The sequence below is a fragment of the Capra hircus genome, chromosome 8 (assembly GCF_001704415.2).
Source record: "Capra hircus breed San Clemente chromosome 8, ASM170441v1, whole genome shotgun sequence".
Taxonomy (NCBI): domain Eukaryota; kingdom Metazoa; phylum Chordata; class Mammalia; order Artiodactyla; family Bovidae; genus Capra; species Capra hircus.
The window spans coordinates 84,142,564-84,163,663 of NC_030815.1; the positions used below are offsets into that span (position 1 = coordinate 84,142,564).

Sequence of the window (21,100 nt, forward strand, 5' to 3'; positions counted from 1 at the left end):
CTGTGCTCAAGATGGTTATTGCTATTATTTTATGCATTTATTTCTAATTCATTGAGGAGCAGGTAGCTTCATGCTACAGGATTCATTCCTCCCTCTCCTGTCTTTTTCTTTCACCCTCTTTTTTCTTTCCTTTCTTCCTTCCTTTCTCTCTTTTTCTCTTTCTTTCTTTCTCCCTCTCTCCCTCCCTCCACCCCTCTCTCTCTTCCTTCTTTCCTTATGAAGAAATTAACTTTTAAATAAAATGCTTTGTATTTGCCATTGCCCGAAAACCAGCTGAGGCTGAGAGGGGTGCTCAAGTACAGCCCCATGTTGACTTTCTCCAGAGGGCCCTACCTGGGGGCTGGTCCACAGGCCAGCTGGCACTGACTTCACTCATTTCTCCCTGACAGGAAGCCCCCAGCCAGCCCCTCACAGAAATCAGAGAACTCAGCTTTGAGGATGGAGCCAGGAGGGGGCTCCTCAACACCCCCAGCCCCCAATGCCACCATGGAGGAGCCAGATGCTGGGCCTAATAACTCCTCCCTGGAGCAACCAAGCACAGACCCAGGGAAGCTCCCAGCGCTCCCTGTCGGGCCTGGAACTCACTACAGGGAGCCTGCCTCTGGGAGCCCTGGCAGCCAGGCCTCTGCTGGGGACATGAGCTCAGTGGGTGAGGCCAGCAGCTCTAAGATCCCTAACCGGGACAGCGGGATAGACAGCCCATCCTGCAGCGTGGTCGGCGAGCACTTCTGTGAGGACAGCGGTGAGGCGGGCCCAGGTACCATCATCAAAGGGCCACACCTGGGGACAGCCCTGGGCGGCAAGTCTCCACAGGAGGAGGCTGATAGCGATGCAGGCGAGGGCAGCAGTGAGGAGCCAGACCCCGAGAACAACCCTTCTAAGGTTGACACGGATCCAGCCAAGGTAGGTCACCTTCCTGCACCAGGTGTCAGGGGCTGCAGGGCCCTCCTCTGAGGGTATTGGAGGTCTACAGGGCCATCACTTAGCCTGGTGCCAGTAGCAGGGTGCATACTCAAACACCACTCTCAAAGAAGCCCCTGCAATGGGTTGGTGGGCAGGCCCGAGGGCAGGACCACACAAGCAGGGGTCTCCCTGACACATCAGGCAATGATCTCACTCCTGAGCCTCAGTTCCATGGCCACACAGTGGCCCAGTCTTAATGGAAACAGTGCTGCCACCAGCTCTGTTCACCAGTGCTTGCTGCCTGCCTTGTAGAAGCCTCATGAAGAAGGCAGCGTGGTTATCATGTTGTTTTATGAATGGGAAAACACTACTGTTGCGCATGGGGTGTACAGAGGCAGGAAGGGAGCCCAGGCATGGGAGTAGAGCCCCATGCAGATGGGCCAGGGAAGCAGGTATGCTCATGCACTGTGGCTCAGTGTTAGGGAAAGCTCATCTGTGTCCCTTTAGCATTTGGGGCTCTGGGCTCTGCACTGGGACTCATGGGGACATGGGAGTAAAGCTGATAGCCCTGGCTTAGAGGGACCGCAAGTGCATGGAGAACAGCATAGGTAAGCTGCAAGTGACTAGGTCTCAAGAGAAGCACAGGTGGCCTTTGGTTGGAGATGGTATTGACAAACATGGCTGCATCAAGAGGCAGGTTTGTGGGCAAATGGCAGCCACAGGCCTATGCTGTTGTAGTCTCAGCGAGTGGGCTGGGGGCATATTTTAAAATAGGTTTTATTATTATTCAGGAATGACGAAGCCAACAAATCAGGAGATGACTCCTTTGTAAAGACAGTTTATTACTCATAGCACATGAAAAGAGGGGGCGCATCATACCAAGGAGAACCAGAGAGAAACTCACCAGGGTGGGTCAGGAGACAGAGGGGGTGGAAATTGTGAGCAAGAATCTTTTTTTAATCACTTAATGATTGTTTTTAAAATTGAAGTATAATTGATGCACAAGTACTATTGAAGTTGCAGTAGAGTCTTTATTGTGATTTCTGAAGAGATGGATGGGTGAGACAGAGTAAGCAGGCTTAAGATTGGCCAGTCTGAATAATTTCAGTGCACTCCGCGTACAGGGGCTATCCCTGGATACCTCACACCTGGTCCTGTGTGATTCAGGAAAGAAGATGGTTGGCTGTGGGCTCTGGATGGGTTGGTTTGCACTTGAAAGACACTTTTTGTCTTGCTGGTGAATCCTTTATATCTCTAGGAATCAGTGTACCCTGGGAGGGACCGTATCTCTAGGGTCAGCAAGGCCCCAAAGCTTTGGTATTGAGATAATATTGGTCTCGTAGAATGAGTTAGTCCGTGTTCCTCATTCTTTGAATTTTTTGGAAAAATTTGAGAACAATTGGTGTTATTTCCCAGTGAAACCATCTGTTCCTGGGCTTTTCTTTGTTGGGAAGTTTCTTTATTTTTTATTTAACCTCCTTATTTGTTATTGGTCCGTGCATGTTTTCTGTTTCTTTATGATTCAATCTTGGTAGGTTGTGTTTCTAGGAATTTATCTATGTCTTCTAATTTATTCAACTGTTTCATTGTCCATCTCTATGATTCCTCGTATTCTGTGGTATCGGTTGTAATGTTTCCTCTTTCATTTTATTTATTGGATTTCTCTCTCATTTTTTGTGGTTTGTCAATTTTGTTCATCTTTTCAAAAAACAACTCTTAGTTTTTTTGTTTTTTTTTTTTTTAAAATGTATTTCTACTCTGTTTTATCTCTGCTCTAATCTGTTAGTTCCTTCCTCCTGAGTACTTTGGGTTTAGTGTGTTATTTTTCTAATCTTGAGGTACAAAGTTAGGTTGTTGATTTGAGATCTTTCCTCCTTATACATGTATGCATTTACAGCTATAAATGCCCCTCTTAGCACGGCTTTTACCACGTTCCGTAAGTTTTCATATGTTGTGTTTTCACTTTCATCTGTCTCAAGCTATTTTCTAATTTCCTTTGTGACTTCTTCGACTGTTGTTTACTACTACTACTACTACTACTAAGTCACTTCAGTCGTGTCCGACTCTGTGCGACCCCATAGACAGCGGCCCACGAGGCTCCCCCGTCCCTGGGATTCTCCAGGCAAGAACATTGGAGTGGGTTGCCATTTCCTTCTCCAATGTATGAAAGTGAAAAGTGAAAGTGAAGTCGCTCAGTCGTGTCCGACCCTCAGCAACCCCATGGACTGTTGTTAAGAGTGTACTATCTAATTTCCAGAAATCTGTGGATTTTCCAGGTTTTCCTGTGCTGTTGATTTCTAGTTTCATTCTGATGTGATTGGAAAAGATATTTCATATGATTTCAATCTTCAATTTGTTAATATTTGTTTTGTGGCCTAACACATGGTCTGATCTTGAGGGTTTCCATGTGCACTTGAGAAGAATGTATGTTCTGCCATTATTAGATAGAGTGCTCTATATATGTCTGTTAGGTTCATTCAGACACTGTTGTTCAAATCCCTTGCTTCTTTATTGATGTTTTGCATGTCCTGTCCAGTATTGAATGTAGAGTACTGAAGTCTCCTACAGTTATTTTGTTGTAATCAGCTTCTTTCTTCTAATCTGTCGAAGTTTGCTTCATATATTTAGGTGTTATGAGGTAAAGAACCTGCCTACAATTCAGGAGACCCAGGTTTGATTCCTGGTTTGGGAAGATCCCCTGGAGAAGGAAATGGCAATCCACTCCAGTATTCTTGCCTGGAGAATCCAATGGACAGAGGAGCCTGATAGGCTACAGTCCATGGGGTTGCAAGAGTCGGACACGACTTAGCAAGTAAACCACCACCGTGAGGTTTGATGCATATTTATAATTTTTATATCTTCTTGGTGAATTGATCCTTTTATCATTACATAACGTCTTTGTATTGTGTAAGGTTTTTTATTTAAAGTCCATTTTGTCTGATGTAAGTAGGCCACTCAATCTATCTGTTGACTGTTTCCAGGAAGTATCTTTTTACGTCTTTCACTTACAGCCCATGTATATCCTTGAGTCTGAAGTGAGTTTCTTCTCTGTGCTCAGTCACTCAGTTATGTTTGACTGTCTGTGACCCCATGGACTGTAGCCTGCCAGGTTCCTCTGTCCATGGAATTTCCCAGGCAAGAATATTGGAGTGGGTTGCCATTTCCTCCTCCAGATCGTCCCAACCCAGGGATCAAACTCTCATCTCCTGCATCTGCTGTTTTGGCAGGTTGATTTTTCACCATTGAGCCACCTTGGAAGCCTGACTTTCTTGTGGGTAGCATATAACTGAATGCTGTTTTTTTTTTTTTTTTAATCTGTTCAACCAATCCATATCTTTTGATTGGGGAGTTTAAATCATTTACATTTAAACAAGTTACTGATGTGGAAGAACTCACTATTGCTTTTGTCATTGTTTTCTTTATGTTTTGTGACTTTTTTGTCCATCTCTTACTGCTTTCCTCTTTTAAGTTTAACTGATTTTTTTTGTAATAATATGCCTTGATTCCCTTCTCATTGACCCCTGTGTATATTCTAAATATTTTTTCTATTGCAATTACATAAAATATTTAAAGTTATAGCATTGTATTTTAAGCTGGTAAAAACTTACTTCAATGGTAAACAAAAACTCTGCTTTACAGCTGTCCCTACCAGATGATCTACGTAATATCACAAATTACATGGTTATATGAACAGTATGCCCTTTCACATAGATTTATAGTTTTTAAATGTTTTTGTCCTTTTTGTGTTATTTTGTAGCAAAAATTATGGTAGTATAGGTTACTATATTTGTTTATGCATTTGTTTTTATTGAAGAACTTTATATTCTTGTAAACTTCATGTTGCTATCTACCATCTTTTCACAACTTAAAGGACTTCCTTCAGCATTTCTTGTATAGCAAGTCTAGTGATAATGAACTCTTTATCTTTTGCTTATTTGGGAAAGTCTTTATTCTTCATTTTTGAAGAATCACTTTGTTGAATAAGGTATTCTTGGTTGACAGCTGTTTTGTCTTTCTTTTCTTCTTCAGCCCTTCAAATATAGTATCCCACTGCCCCCCTTCCCACCTTTTTAAATAATAGGTCCCAGTGTGGTTCTTTGGATTCATCCTAGTTGAAGTTCCATGAGATTCTTGAATTTGCATGTCCATTTCATTTGGGAGACATTTTCAGCCAATAATTTATCAAGTAAACGCTCTGCTCCTTTCACTCTCTTCTCCTGGGACTCCCATAATGCATATATGGTCAATTTGATAGTATTCCATGAACCTCTTAGGCTCTCTTTGCTTTTCTTCATTGTTTTTCTTTTTGTTTCTCTGACTTTGAAATGACCTAGATTGAATTTTTTAGTCTAGTTATTGAAATTTTCAGCTCTAGAATTTCTGTTTGGCTCTTTTTTATAGTTTCTATATCTTTAATTCGGAGAAGGCAACGGCACCCCACTCCAGTACTCTTGCCTGGAAAATCCCATGGACGAAGGAGCCTGGTAGGCTGCAGTCCATGGGGTCGCTGAGGGTCGGACATGACTGAGCGACTTCACTTCCACTTTTCACTTTCATGCATTGGAGAAGGAAATGGCAACCCACTCCAGTATTCTTGCCTAGAGAATCCCAGGGATGGGGGAGCCTGGTGGGCTTCCGTCTGTGGGGTCGCACAGAGTCGGACACAACTGAAGCGACTTAGCAGCAGCATATCTTTAATTATATTTTCATTTAGTTAATGCATCACTTTCCTGATTTCACTAAGTTGTCTATTTGTGTTCCCCCCCCTTTTTTTTTTTAGCTCATTGAGCATCTATATGACAGGTATTTAATATTTTTTTTAATAGGCAGCTCATAGATCTATGCTTCTTTAGGGTTTGTTTCTGGAATTTTATTTTGTTCCTTTAATCACACCACGTTTCCCTATTTATTTGTAATATTTTGCTGGAATTTGGCATCTGAAAAACAACCACCTCTCCAGTCTTCACATGCTGGCTTTGTGCAGGGAAAAATCTTAGCCAGTCAGGCTAGAAGTTCTAAAACTTAGTAAACTTTGTCTGCTCTCTTGCTCCTCTGGCATCTCTCTGCAGATCATCAGCTCTAACATGCTTCTTGCCTCAGTTTTCAGTGTCTTTCAAACTCTGGCACTGGTCATGATAGCATTCCAAGTCTGGCAAGACAGAAACCATCCCTCAGGCAACTTCCAGATGAGACAGAACCCCGGATGTACAGTTCATTCCTTTGTTTTCATCCTGAGGGAGGAGTATCATGGGGAGGGGGAGTTCCTCCTGGTTGTGCCACGCTACTTTGCTTGGAGAAGGAATGTAAAAGGGTGTTCCAAACACCAGTTGTCATTCACTGCTTGATAGACTCTCTTCTTAGTTTTAAAATGGCTTGGAAGCCATAGTTTCTCAGCTGTCTTGAGATTTCACAGAGGTATTCTTGTTTGTATATTGTTAACTCCATGTCTATGTAGAAGGAGGGCCTGGAGCTTTCTTTTTTGTAAATTTATTTTCTTGAAGCATAGTTGATTTCCAATGTTATGTTAAGTTTTACTGTATAGTAAAGTGATTCAGTTATACATTCTTTTTAATATGTTTTCCACTATGGTTTATCACAGGAATTGGATATAGTTCCCTATGCTATACACTAAGACCTTGTTTATCCATTTTATATACTATATATAGTAGTTTGCATTTGCTAATCCCAGATTGCCAATTCATCCCTCCTACACCTCACCCTTCTCCTTGGCAATCACAAGTCTGTTCACTATATCCGTGAGCCTGTTTTTGTTTCATAGATGAGTTCATTTGTGTCATATTTCATATTCCACATATAAGCGATATCCCTGGAGGAGGGCATGGCAACCCACTCCAGTATTCTTGCTTGGAGAATCCTCATGGACAGGGAGCCTGGTGGGCTACAGTCCATAAGGCTGCAAAGAGTCGGACACAACTGAGCAACTAAGCATATAAGTGATATCACATGGTCTCTCTCTGTCCGACTTACTTCACTTACTATGATAATATCTAGTCCATGTTGCTGCAAATGGCATTATGTCACTCTTTTTACTGGCTGAGCAATATTCCCTTGTATATATGCACCACCTCTTCTTTATCCATTTATCTGCTAATGAACATTTAGGTTGTTTCTGTGTCTTGGCTATCATAAACAGTGCTGCAATAAACACTGGGGTACATGTACCTTTTTAAATTATAGTTTTCTCTGGACATATGCCCAGGAGTGGGATTATAAGATCATATGGCAACTCTAGTTTTACTTTTTTGAGGAATCTCCATATTGGCTACACCAATTTATATCCTCACCAATAGTGTAGGAGAGTTCCCTTTTCTCCACACCCTCTCTAATATTCTTATTTGTTGACTTGTCAATGACTGATGACCACTCTGACCAGTGTGAGGTGATACCCTCATTATAGTTTTGATTTGCTTTTCTGTAACAATTAATGATGATGAGCATCTTTTCATGTCTCTGTTGGGAGGGCTGGTAGCTTTCTAATTTGCCACCTTGGTGATGTCATTCCACAGTATATTTTGATGTGGCTATTGTAGCTGCTCTGCAGTCAAAGCCCTGGGAGGATAAAGTTTTCTCTTGGCTGCAGAAGATTTGAGGGGATTGGTAAAAACTATTCTGTCTCCCCCAGAAACCTCCCTGGAAATTCCATCTGTGAGCACTGAGCCTCACATCCCAGTTCCAGCAGCTTCCTCTGATCTCTGGGGGCCTGTGGTCATCCCTGGCATGCAGTGTCAGATGCTGCCTCCCCCAAACTCACCGTCCCTAGGTGAGTTATAGCTCTTTTCTTCACAGTGCTCTGAGCCTCAGAAGTTGCTCCACATTGCCCAGGAGCTCCTGCACACGGAGGAGACCTATGTGAAGCGGCTGCACCTGCTAGACCAGGTAACCCTCCCGGCTTGGAGCCTGCCTTTGTCTACTTCCAGAGTTTCAATGGGCAGTTTCAGAGGCAAACTTTCTATCTTAGCATTGGCCTTGCAGTTGGAATATGACTGACATGAATACTGAAACTTGGATATATTTAAATCTCCTCCAGAAATTTTTAGTTTTTGCTTTCACAGCTTGTGGCTCTGGGGCAAAGGTCTTGTCTGGTCACCTTGGGGGATTTTCTTCATGGCAGTTAAATTATCTGAGCATGTAGAGGCCCTATGACAGTGGGTGGCACCCTCCCTCTTCACCTGGCAACATGGGGTTTATGAACACAGGAAGTAAAACTCCCATAGAAACCAGGTTTTGACAGGTACTGCTTCTGTTTGTGGCTCACAAAGCAGAGACAGGAAATCAGGACCATCCATTTCCCATGAAAGGCAGATGGAAGAAAGATGGTCTGTCTCACTCTAGAGGGGACTGTCCCTGCCTCACTCCCAATTCTTGGCCATCAGTAAGCTTGCTATAAGACCATAAGGTTCTTTAAGGCAGTTTGATGAAGCAGAAGTTTCATTAAGAAAACATAAGGCAATGGCAGCCTCCCCTGAGCTCCCATGTCTGTAGCAGAAGCATGATTGTAGCCGTTTGCAGTGACCCACATTTAGTGACCGCTGCAAGGGCTTCTCCATGCCCAGGTTTTCTACACCCGGCTGACGGAAGCAGGGATCCCTTCGGAAGTCACCACAGGCATCTTTTCTAATATCTCCTCCATCTATCGCTTCCACGGGCAGTTCCTCCTGCCTGAGCTGCAGGCGCGGATCACGAATGAGTGGTAAGTGCAACTCTGGGTGCCTGGGAAAGTGGAGGGGCCGACATTTCCCCGGGAGTTTGGTTCCTATGCCTTTGGAGACTGAAGTTCATGGTGATCCTGTTGCAGTGTTTTGTTGTACATTCCCTGCCAAACAGCCTTTAAATCTGGGGTTTGCATGCCCCCAAACCAGGAGCTACCTGGGAAACATGACTCCTAGGGTCCTAGGCTCTCCTTTGCAGGGTCCTGGGCCAACCCTGACCCCATGGCCTCTCAGTGTCTTAGCTTCTTCATCTGCAAATTGGTGGTGGTGGTTTAGTCGCTAAGTCATGTCCGACTCTTACGACCCTATGGACTGTAGCCCACCAGGCTCCTCTGTCCATGGGATTTTCCAGGCAAGAGTACTGGAGTGGATTGCCATTTCCTTCTCCAGGGGATCTTCCCAACCCAGGAATAGAACCCAGGTCTCCTGCATTGCAGGCAGATTTTTTACTGACTGAGCTATGAAAGAGACTTTAATACCTGCTCAGGGCTTTGTTAGTTGCTCAGTTGTGTCCAGCTGTTTGCAAACCCGTGGACTATAGCCCACCAGGCTTCTCTGTCCATGGAATTCCCCAGGCAAGAATACTGGAGTGGGTTGCCATTCCCTTCAGGACTTCCCTGATTGCTCAGCTGTAAAGAATTTGCCTGCAATGCAGGAGGCCTGGGTTCAATCCCTGGGTCAGAAAGATCCCCTGGAGAAGGGATTGGCTACCCACGCCAGTATTCTTGCCTCGAGAATTCCATGAACAGGGGAGCCTGGCAGGCTAGAGTCCACAGGGTCGCAAAAGAGTCAGATGTGACTGAGCACCTTGAGCAGGTGCTACTGTAAGTAGAATTCTCTGGGCTTCCCTGGTGGCTCAGTCAGTGAAAAATCTGCCTGCAATTCAGGAGACTGCAGTGCATGACATGTGGATTTGACTGATAGGTCAGAAAGAGCCCCTGGAGAAGGAAATGGCAACCCACTCCAGTATTCTTGCCTGGAGAATCCCATGGACAGAGAAGCCTGGTGGGCTACAGTCCATGGGGTCGCAAGAGTCAAACATGACTTAACAACTAAAACCACCAAACCAGGGCTTTGTGGAATTTAAATGTGGTTTGACATCTGCAAACACCAGTGAATAGACCATGCTTATGGGTTTATTTTCCCTCCTAGTATATACTGCACCTCTGCTTTTAAAAATGAGGTGTTTTTCTCTCACGTGAGTGTCCCCAGAGGGCTGTCCCTCTGTCCCTCTGCTGCTTCCACTTATTTGTAGCAGAGGGACAGCTCAGCTACAAGGCCTGTAGTGTCCCCAAGAGTCCATTCTCTAAGCTAGAGCCAGGCCAGAGAGAACACAGAGGCCAGGGGCCAGGGGCTTGACTGGGGGGTGTCCCTGCATCTGCAAGGCTCAGCAAGCATCCAAGTCAATTTGTAAATATTTAGAAGGACATGCTCCACTTGCAGAGGAAGTTATACTGTGTACAAGGCCATGAGGTTAAATCTCAGGGCTGGATTGCCTTTCTGGCTAATGCAGTGCACACCTGCTAGAAATGACTTTCCCCCTCAAGGCCCTGAATAGACTGTCAGTACACAGACACTCCTTGTGTAATAATGGTGCAAGAGTCCAGGGGCTTCCCCTCTGCGTTTGAAAGCCCATTCCTAGTAATGCTGCAGAGGATGACTTTTTGCCTGTGTCTTTTTTTCTTCTTTTGGATTATTTCTTTAGGATAAATCCCCCACAGTTCTAAAGTCTAATATATTAATATATTTTTGGTTCCTTTAAATTTATTTCTAAATCCCTGTCCAAACCATTCATTATTACACAGTGTTGCTTTCCCATGATATTGCCAGAATTAGATCATCCTATTGTTCCTAATCATTGCTCATATAGAAGTATAATGGGGTTTTCTTGATTCTCTTCAATAACTGTGGCTCATCAAGTGGTTCCATTATTATTAACAGCTCCTGGTTTTGAGCAATGGCTCTGTGACTGCACTGTTGAAGTACTTCATATGATCCCCTAGGCAACACACTATTTTCCATCCCATGTGATATAGGAGAGGAAAGTAAGGCTTGGAGAGGGTGACCAGTTTGCCCACCATCACACAGACTTGGAAGTCAGGCCATTGTCCCATAGCTCCTGTGAAGTCCCTGTCCCACCCTGGCCCTTCACCGGAAGTATGTGTGTAATGATTTCATTCCCTGGTAAAGGGATGCGAACCCCCGACTTGGAGACATCCTGCAGAAGCTGGCCCCGTTCCTCAAGATGTATGGTGAATATGTCAAGAACTTTGATCGGGCTATGGAGCTGGTGAGCACCTGGACCCAGCGCTCACTGGTATTTAAAGACATTGTCCAAAACATCCAGGTAGGTGGCCCCACCTCTGCTTCATGGGCATAATGATGGGTTTGTATTTCAACATGAAGGAAATCAGTAAAATTGTGGGATGTGTCCAGATGCTCTATTAATGCTTTGATCTTTAAAATAACTCCAAGAGACAAATCATTTTCATTTCATGGAAGAAGAAACTGTGGCTCAAAAAATTTGTGTGATCGTGTCATCACAAACTATTATTCAGTAGGACCAGGATCCAAATGCCAGTCTCCCTCCAGAGCATCCCTCAGTGGCTGGTGCAAACACTTAGAAAAATGTTGCATCAATATTTTCTTTCTCTTTTTCTGCAAAGAGACTGTTCACAGCTCTGGTTGCTGCTGTCTACTGCCCTGTTGGTCTTTTTCTTACTAATTCGTGCAGATTTTACATGTTAAGAATGTCAGTTGTTAACTGTCAAATATGTTGCAAATTATTTTTCTCCATTGATGTTTTATTTTTTAACTTTATTTATGATTTTGTTTTCCATACAAAATTTGAGGGTTTTAATTGGGCACATTCACCAATTTTAAATAGAGTAATTCTTTTAAAAATATTTTAAGTATGAGCCACCTGCACCCACATGCATATATGCACATATGTAACACATGTGCACATGTGTACACACATGTTCACACATGCATACATGCACCTACATTCCTCACTGTACCCTGGAGAGTTCATGGGCACTGAGCCCTCTGTGCTAAGGCTTTGAAGGACAGGTTCAGATTTGGGGTGGCCCCTTGATAACTTTCTGGGTTTTCCTCAGATCCCACTGTAATCAGATCACTCATGACTTCTTAGTATAGAGTCCTGGATCTGCCTGCATCTCTCAGCATCCCCTCTGATTCTGAGGGCTTCTTTCTCCCCTTTTACCTGCCACCCCTACACCCTCACCCGCTCACTTACAGCTGGGCCCTCCCAGCTGTCCACACAGAACAGTCTCCAACGAGGATGTATATAAAAATGCCAACACTGGAGCAGGCCTGCCTGGGGTGCAGGCCTAGAGCAAGCCTGCCTGGGGTGCAGCTCCTCACTCCATTGTTCAACCTCTTCAAGCCTCAGTTTCCTCTGTGTAAGATGTGGCCTGCAGTCAGTTGATTGTGGGTACTCCAGGCAGCCTTCTGGGGGCTGCAAAAGCTGGAAGTGTGGAGTGTGCCTGGCAGCCACGTGCCTGCCCATGGGTGCCCCACACCTCCTCTATCTATCCCACAGAAGCAGGAGATGTGCGGAAACCTGACCCTGCAGCACCACATGCTGGAGCCCGTGCAGAGGGTCCCCCGCTATGAGCTGCTGCTCAAGGACTATCTGAAGAGGCTCCCAGAGGATGCCCCAGACTGGAAGGATGCAGAGAGTGAGCTGGCCTGGGCGGTGGGAGTTGGGGCTCCTGCTGAAAACCCACGTTGAGAGAGACAAACAAGCAGAAAGATAGAGACAAAGAGGCAGAGACAGAGAGACAGAGACAGAGAAGGAAAGAGTTCCAACTGACCCCTAAACAGGAAGTGACTGAGTGAGTGTAAGGGAAAACCTCCCCTGCCCCCACTGCAGTATGAGGAGAGGATGATATTCCTGTGGAGGGAACTGCTAAGTGCTGGCAGAGCTTAGGGCTCATGGAGGACCTTGTGGGACTGGCAAGGCTGTGCCTGGTGCACGGGCAGCTGGTGGGCAGCAGGGCGCAGGATCTGCACAGGGGAATGGGACGCCAGCCTTGGAAGACCCCCAGCAAATGGGACACATCTGCAAGTTTGCACTGCCCCACCCTGGGCCAGTTCTCATGAGCACCTGGTACAGCCATGGGAAAGGACAGGCTCGGGGCAGAGCCTGGCGCTCAGCCTCATGGGGTGAAGACCTGCGGAGCCACCCGGTGCCCTGTAGCTAAATTCTGGCGTCTTTCTGCAGGGTCCTTGGAGCTCATCTCCACAGCTGCCAACCACTCCAACGCTGCCATTCGGAAAATGGTGAGTGTGGGCATTCCCAGAAGATGCCTGAGGAACCAGCAGTTTAGAGCAGGGCAAGCACAGGGTGGGCCAAGCATCATCACTATGCACTCTCACCCACCTGCCCCCAGGAAGACAGAGGCTCTGCTGAGAGCTATACAGGCCTGCCCCTAGCTTGATGATTGCTAGTTAATAGTACCCTGTGCCTCAGTTTCCCCATTTGTAAAATGAGGTCACTGACAAAACTTGTCTCCTTGGGGATCGTGGGATCAAATCACACTACATAAAGTACTCAGAACAAGACCTAGTACAGTTCAGTGTTACTTCTCAGTGTTAGCATCACTCATTTGATTGTTCATTCATTCATTCAAGTTCTGTCAGCTGGGGCTGCTATAACAAAGTATTGTAGACTAGACAGCTTAAACAGCAGACGTTTACCCTAACTATTCTGGAGGCTGGAAGTCCAAGATCAAGGTGCTGATGGATCTGATTCCTGGCTTGTAGACAGCCACCTTCTCACTGTCCTCACATGGCAAAAAGAAAGAGCAAGTTCTCTGATGTCTCTCTTATTAGGGCTGTAATCTCATCATGATCCCCTCTCCCACCCCATGACCATGACCTCATCTAAACTTAATCATCTACCAAAGGCCCCATCTCCAAATACAGCCTGAAGGTGTCCTCTTGTTGATCTAATACCTCTGAGCAATGGGGTCTGCAGACGGGGAGGCCTCCTAGCTCATACCAACACCTTTTGACCCAGCTGGCATTGTTCCATCCCAGCCCTTGTTTGGTCTGCACACTGCCTGGACATGGTGTAAGAATTTCTAAGTCCTTACCCAGAATTTTAGATCAGAGCATTTTACAGGAGAATCCAAATTCTTGGCTTTACCAGAAAACTCTGAAAGCCCCAGGGCCACACTTCAACCTGGGATGAGATGAGGTATCTTCTCAGTGAGCCGGCTCTCCAGGCTGCCACAGTCTCTATCCAGCCCTGGTTCCCTCAGTCCTGGTACCTATTTACTTTCACATGGGCACTGCTGTTTTTTGAGAGGAGAAAGAAAGGGAAATATTTCTTTGACCCCACATCTCTCAACAGCGAGAAATGAGAGGTGGGCAGCCTATTTTGGGGCAGCTCTTGTGTGTGATCCATGTCCTATGTCCTCCTCCCTGACTTTCCCCAGCATTGGGTCTGCTTTGGGGGTACCCACAGCAACCGAAACAGGCAACATTTCACTCTAGATCCTTTTAAATCTAATTTCCCGTCTCTTTCTCCCCAATACTAAATCTAATGGAGGAGAAAGTACTGCTTCATGGAACTCCATGGTCATGAGGTCACATAGAGCCCGTGGACCTTTGGAGGAGCCGCTGTGGGCCTACATCTCTGAGGGGCATGGGATGGACTCCTGTCACACTATACCATATTCACCACGTGGCAGTTCTCACTCCAAGTCTGGTGAGGCCTCTGTGATAGTCTGGGGGCTCTACTCAGGCACAGGGGACGGTTTATCAGTGTGTGCTCACAGGAGCCTCTTCATGCTTCCCCCTATCTATCTGTAATCTCCTCATCTTGGACCACCACTGCAGCCTCCCCACCAGTCTCCCTGGACTCTGATCCACCTTTCTCTGCTTAGAGCCTTCTACGGGTTGCTTATTTTGTCACTCTCTGTTCAGAGCCCTCCTGACCTGCCATTCCCTCCCAGGTATACACACAAGCTCTCCAACAGGCCATCTGCCTGCCCCAACCTCCAGGACACACAGGCCCTTTGGTCCTGCCTTGTCTGTTCCTGCTTAATCTCTAGGCTGGGGTCCCCTTTCTGCTCCCATGTCCATATTTACCACCTGTTTCCATACCAGAGACAGAAGGGCCAACTAAACCAGCCTGCTTCCAGGGCGTGCAGATTCAGACTGGTCAGATCCAAGGGCAGTGGCTGCTGTAGCATCGTGGATCCATTCTCCTTGTTTCTGGGTTAATGTTCCTTAGGCTCAGCTCTGCCTTTTGCTGCGTTCATTCCTTCATTCCTGGCTTAGGCGCCTCTCAGCCCAGAGCTGGAACAATGAACTGCCTATCCTCTCCCCTCATACCCCAGGGGAGCTGGTTGATCATATGACCACACAACCAGTCTTGAGGCCAGAGGGAGATGACCTGAGGCTAGGCAGAGGTCTGGTCTTATCATGGCCCTGGGCCATCTGAGGGTGGAGCAAGAAAGCCAGTAAGGCTAAAACACAAGAGGGGCCCAGCATATCTCCTCTGACCCAAGGCCTTCACTGCCTCCCCACAGAAGGCGCTGGCATGCAGTGTGGAGGCCAAGGGAGCCAGTCCCAGTTCTCTAGCTGAAGCACCTCCAGCAATTTACTTAATTTCTCTGTGTCTCAGTTTCTCTGTCTAAAGGTTGAGGATAATAATGGGATCTGCCTCATAGAACCCGTGCTAGAATTAGGTTAAATACACCATGCGTATTAAATACACTATGTGTAGAACAGGGCAGGGCCCATAGCAATGGTGCTAGCAGCTGTTATAATTGAATAGTTATTAATAATATGCGAGGTGAACTTATGTTCTTCAGTGCCCAACTTGAGTGTCACCCGTATTTCCCCTCACATCTGGTTGTACACAGGCTCATGGTACCATCTTGGTTCTGGTCCACACTTGCAGGCCAGGGTTCCACTCATCTCTGGGTCCCCAGCCCTGGCAGGCCTCCAGTCCCTGTGGTTGTGCAGCTGCCTGAGCCCTGTGTCTCTCTTAGGAGAAAATGCACAAGCTTTTGGAAGTGTACGAGAGACTGGGTGGGGAGGAGGACATCGTCAACCCTGCGAATGAGCTGATCAAGGAGGGCCACATCCAGAAGCTGTCAGCCAAGAATGGCACCACCCAGGACCGCCACCTCTTCCTGGTGAGCCCCCATCCAATCACACCAGCCCTGTCCACTCCTGCCCAACCCAGCTGCACGCCTCACCCAGCCCAGACGCAGAGTCCTGGCCCACCAGGTCACTCAGCCACACCCTCACCCAGCCCAGACCCAACCAGCGGCAAAGCCACGCCCAGCAGCTAAGCCACACCCTCAGCCCACCCCCTAGCATGCCCTCGCCACGCCCACATTCAGCCCAGCCCCACCCAACCCTGTCCACCACCGCCAGGGCCACGCCCCACCTCCTCCCTAGGGTGCTCCTCTCTGGGGTCAGACACCCCTCATCGCGTGCCTGCCCGTCCCTATCGCAGTTCAACAGCATGATCCTTTACTGTGTGCCCAAACTGCGGCTTATGGGCCAGAAGTTCAGCGTCCGGGAGAAGATGGACATTTCCGGCCTCCAGGTGGGTGAGCCCCTCCCACACAATCTGTTTCTGGGAAAGCACCGAGCAGGTGTAGGGACACAGGGTGCTACCCACTCACTGCTGTGCGACTGGTCATCTGCCTGTTTCTCTGAGCCTTGCTTCTGTCCTGATCCAGGCATGCAGGAACATCTCTTGAGTCCTGGCATCCTGGACTGAGTGGGCAGGATCCCGGCCCCTCCGCTTGGCCTACCTGCCAGCACGTGTAGGCTTCATGTTGGCAGGCTGAAGAGCCATGGCAGGACCAGGCTGTCTCCTGTCCCCAGCACTCAGGGTCCTCTTTACAGACTCTAAGGGAAGCTTGAGGTGAATACAGATGGGGTGCCCATCCTGTCTGTTCTTTGGTCCTTGGTCCTATGCTCCCTCCACTCCTGCACAAATCTGGAACCTGGATGAGGTTCTGCTGACATCTGTACCCCAAATCCAGACAGCCTGTTGTTCTTGCCGTCCCTCTTCCTTGAGTCCATCTGTGTCTTATGCTATGGGGCTACTGGAGCTGGAATCAGTCCCCCTTCTCCTGTGGGGGAGTACTTTGAATTAACAGGCACTCCAAAAATGCTAGCTAAATCAAAGTACTTAGTTATTCTGAAAAGTAAAGATTTGCTAGTGATATAAAAAAAAAAAAATCCCTTCTGATGGTGGCCTGCCTGTGGGCCACATCCAGCTGAAGGAATGAGGGGTCTAGGAGATGAAGGATGGCTCCTTGTTGCAGATGACCCTCGATCCAAGGTACCTGCCCATTCAGTTCAGTTCAGTCGCTCAGTCGTGTCCAACTCTCTGCAATCCCATGAATCGCAGCACGCCAGGCCTTCCTGTCCATCACCAGCTCCCGGAGTTCACTCAGACTCGCGTCCATCGAGTCAGTGATGCCATCCAGGCATCTCATCCTTGGTCGTCCCCTTCTCCTCCTGCCCCCAATCCCTCCCAGCATCAAAGTCTTTTCCAATGAGTCAACTCTTCGCATGAGGTGTCCAAAGTACTGGAGTTTCAGCTTTAGCATCATTCCTTCCAAAGAAATCCTAGGGTTGATCTCTTTCAGAATGGACTGGTTGGATCTCCTTGCAGTCCAAGGGACTCTCAAGAGTCTTCTCCAACACCACATTTCAAAAGCATCAATTCTTCGGCACTCAGCCTTCTTCACAGTCCAACTCTCACATCCATACATGACTACCAGAAAAACCATAGCCTTGACTAGATGGACCTTAGTTGGCAAAGTAATGTCTCTGCTTTTGAATATGCTATCTAGGTTGGTCATAACTTTCCTTCCAAGGAGTAAGCGTCTTTTAATTTCATGGCTGCAGTCACCATCTGCAGTGATTTTGGAGACCCCCAAAATAAAGTCTGACACTGTTTCCACTGTTTCTCCATCTATTTCCTATGGGGCCTCAGAAACCCCTGCAGAGAAGTGGGGATCCTCCTGGCTCTTCTAAGATTTCCATCCTGTGTGTCAGGAGTGTCTGGGGGTACCCTGTGGGGAAAGGCACTGGCACTGACTTCCTGGGAAACCCCAAGAACAGACACATTTGGCCGGCACAGTTCCAAGAACAGTGGATGAGTGGTCCTAGCCCTGCCTGGGCAGGTTAGTGGTCCGCCCTCCACCATGGACTGACTCATACAGTCTCCAGCAGCAACCATGACCCTAAGCTGGACACCTTCCCTGCAGACCCTCTGGGTCCCCTCTGCCCCCTTCTCAGGGAAAACTCTCCAAGTCTGAGTGACAGTGTGAGCCCACAGTCCAGGACCTGCTAAGTGACACACTGTTTTTGTTTTGTCCTTGGTTGTATGCCTTTAGGTGCAGGATATCGTCAAGTCAAGTGCAGCCCACACATTCATCATAACTGGAAAGAAAAGATCCCTGGAGCTACAAACTCGGTAGGGTCAGCTGCCTTGGTATCTGCTGCTGTGTGAATGTGTTTGACCTGAAATTTTAGCAGATGGCTTCCCTTTCTAAACTGGATAACCTTTTGATGTGTTTTTATTTATTCATTTAACTGGCTTATTTGTGGTTTAAAATGTTAACAGTACTAAGGGGAAGTCAGTGAAAATTAGGCCTCTACCCACCTCCTGTATCCCACCCCCAGCAGACATTTTTAACCATCTCTAAAGTATCCTTCTGGAATTTTTGTCCCCATACATACATACATGTATCTATTTTTTTTTTTAATCACAGATGACCATTTTCTGTCTAGTTTGTTCTGCATCTTGCTTTTTTCACTTAATTTATCAGAAATTATCCCATATATGATGATCATTTTCTAAAGTAGGATAATTTTCCAGTATGGTCATTGGCTGGTTCCCACTGATGGGCATCTAGGCTCCTCTGGGGTCTTGTTGATGCAAATGGTGCTGCAAGCAGTGTCCATGAACCAAGCTTTGTACAGATGTGTTGTTATGTACATCTGACAGATTCTTGAAGTGGAATTGCTGGCCGAACGGTAGCACACCCACTTTAAATTTTGGTGGCTATTATCACACTACCTTGTAAGATGGTGCCAGGCTCTCTCTGACTTGCAGCAGTACATGGGAGAGCCCATCTATGACCCACTGTGGCCCAGGGAGGTGTTGATTTATATCCACTGCAGAGGGCTCTGCATACCAAGCTTAACCACATATAGTCACACCTGACTTCGTCTGGGCACACCTGAACTGTCCTGAACCCACATGGCCGTACCTAACTCCACTTGGTCACACTCAACCTGACTGCACTTGGTGATACTGGCCTCATTGTCCCAGAGCCACTCTTCCAAGCCTTGAATTGTACTTCCAGGCAGTGAGCAGCTCAGGCATTTGCTGCAGAGCTGAGAGGAGTCGATGGTTTATAGTCAGTATCTAAGACAAAATTAGGACTTCCCTGGTGGCTCAGATGGTAAAGCGTCTACCTACAATGTGGGAGACCCAGGTTTGATCCCTGAGTCAGGAAGCTCCCCTGGAGAAGGAAATGGAAACCCACTCCAGTGCTCTTGCCTGGAAAATCCCATGGATGGAGGAGCCTGGTAGGCTACAGCCCATGGGGTTGCAAAGAGTTTGACAAGACTGAGTCTTTCACTTTCAAGACAAAATTAATAAAATACTGTTTTGGCTTTTTTAGGACGGAAGAAGAGAAGAAAGAATGGATTCAGGTAAAGCTCCTAAAGTTTTAAAGTCACCAAATGACCAAATTCTTGAGCAGCATAGTCATTTATTCTGGAGCAAGGGATGGGATGGCCCTGTGGCCCTTCAGGTGTTGCCCATCCATCTATCCACCTTGAAGCGATGGACTGACCAAGCTTCTAAGTACCTTCAGACTCCACAAAACTTTGAATCCATTCTCTTATCTGGGGCTCCTCCTCAGTAAACAAATAAACGTAAAGGCCTGGAAGTAGGAATGCAGGGAGGTGCCTTCTCCCCGGGGAGAATCTCTACTGGCTGGCAGTTTGAAGGTGGGTCTGTGCCACCTTTCTCTCCATGGCTGGCAGGAGCGATGCATTGTGTGGAAAGAGCAGTTTGACTTCCAGGATGGAGTCTGCACTTCCAGTGACAGGCCAGGCAGCATCATGGGGCAGCCAGAGCAGGCTCAGCTCAGAGCTGGCCATGGAGGGGACATCAGTCAGGAGGGCCAAGGCAGTGTGAAGACCAAGGCAGTGAGCAGGGTGGGCAGACCACCACCAGGCCAAATGCTAACCATTAGTGAAGTGTGGCTCACAAAATTCATAGAAGAGAAATCTGAGTGAGAAGAGAAAAAGGAAATTCAAACGGATACTAGATGGTAATGCAGTTGCAAGAAATGGGAACACAGCCTCAAATCCATACAAAATGTTCCCAGAGAGTGTCTGCTTTTGGCTTGGAGCGCTGCATGTGGGGTGGCATTGGGATCCATGGGAACTGGAGTCACTGGTTACCTCCCTGAGCCTTGTTTCCTCACCTTATGGGGGGCTATTGCCGAAATGTGAGGCTGTTGGTCAGGGGAAAAGGCAATGGCCATAGTGCCCTGTCCTGACCTTCCTGGAATGCTCTCTGAAGGCCCTTGTTCTTTGTGGTTCTGTTTCAGGTCATTCAAGCCACCATTGAGAAGCACAAGCAGAACAGCCAGACTTTCAAGGCCTTCAGTGGCTCCTTCAGCCAGGATGAGAATTCCCCCCTCACTCCAGAATCCCCTGTGAGAGCTAGCACCAGTTGGGTGACCTAGACCCTTTCCACAAGGACTGGTATCTGGGAGGGAAGCTGGTCCCCACACTCTCCTCGTGTTCACCTTTACTGAGCATCCATGTGAGGACCCCTGCTCCCTGCAGGTGTCGTCAGCACTCAGAATGGAGGGAGGGAAAGACAGGGCTGGATGAAGCTGCTACATGATCCGCTGTCCTCTCATGTGCACTAGGGGCTGTGATCGTATCAGCAGGGGTGGCTTCCTCCCAATGGGGAGTCATCCCCAGGCCTGGGGGGAGCAGGGAAGCAGGATCCCCACCCACGGCCAGATAGGTGGCCCTAGGCCTTGGCCATCCCCTCTGTGTTCAGTTCAGTTCAGTTCAGTTCAGTCACTCAGTCGTGTCCAACTCTTTGCGACCCCATGAACTGCAGCACGCCAGGCCTCCCTGTCCATCACCATCTCCTGGAGTTCACTCAGACTCACGTCCATCGAGTCAGTGATGCCATCCAGCCATCTCATCTTCTGTCGTCCCCTTCTCCTCCTGCCCCCAATCCCTCCCAGCATCAGAGTCTTTTCCAATGAGTCAACTCTTTGCATGAGGTGGCCAAAGTATTGGAGTTTCAGCTCTAGCATCAGTCCTTCCAATGAACACCCAGGACTGATCTCCTTCAGAATGGACTGGTTGGATCTCCTTGCAGTCCAAGGGACTCTCTGTGTGGGCACAACCAA

At 47.4% G+C, this 21,100-nt stretch overlaps 1 protein-coding gene across 3 annotated transcripts in view; it reads left to right on the top strand.

The window, feature by feature from the left end:
* FGD3 (FYVE, RhoGEF and PH domain containing 3) overlaps window positions 1–21,100 on the top strand; it is a 41,568-nt gene that overhangs the window by 8,436 nt on the left and 12,032 nt on the right. For all 3 annotated transcript variants that reach the window (XM_013966192.2, XM_018052496.1, XM_013966193.2), the window contains 11 exons: window positions 390–903; window positions 7,711–7,800; window positions 8,478–8,614; window positions 10,824–10,980; window positions 12,199–12,337; window positions 12,883–12,941; window positions 15,665–15,811; window positions 16,138–16,230; window positions 18,041–18,120; window positions 19,337–19,367; window positions 20,276–20,383. In XM_013966192.2, coding sequence (XP_013821646.1) covers window positions 439–903; window positions 7,711–7,800; window positions 8,478–8,614; window positions 10,824–10,980; window positions 12,199–12,337; window positions 12,883–12,941; window positions 15,665–15,811; window positions 16,138–16,230; window positions 18,041–18,120; window positions 19,337–19,367; window positions 20,276–20,383 — 1,506 coding nt within the window. In that variant the 5' untranslated portion in view covers window positions 390–438. The remainder of the gene's footprint in view (window positions 1–389; window positions 904–7,710; window positions 7,801–8,477; window positions 8,615–10,823; window positions 10,981–12,198; window positions 12,338–12,882; window positions 12,942–15,664; window positions 15,812–16,137; window positions 16,231–18,040; window positions 18,121–19,336; window positions 19,368–20,275; window positions 20,384–21,100) is intronic.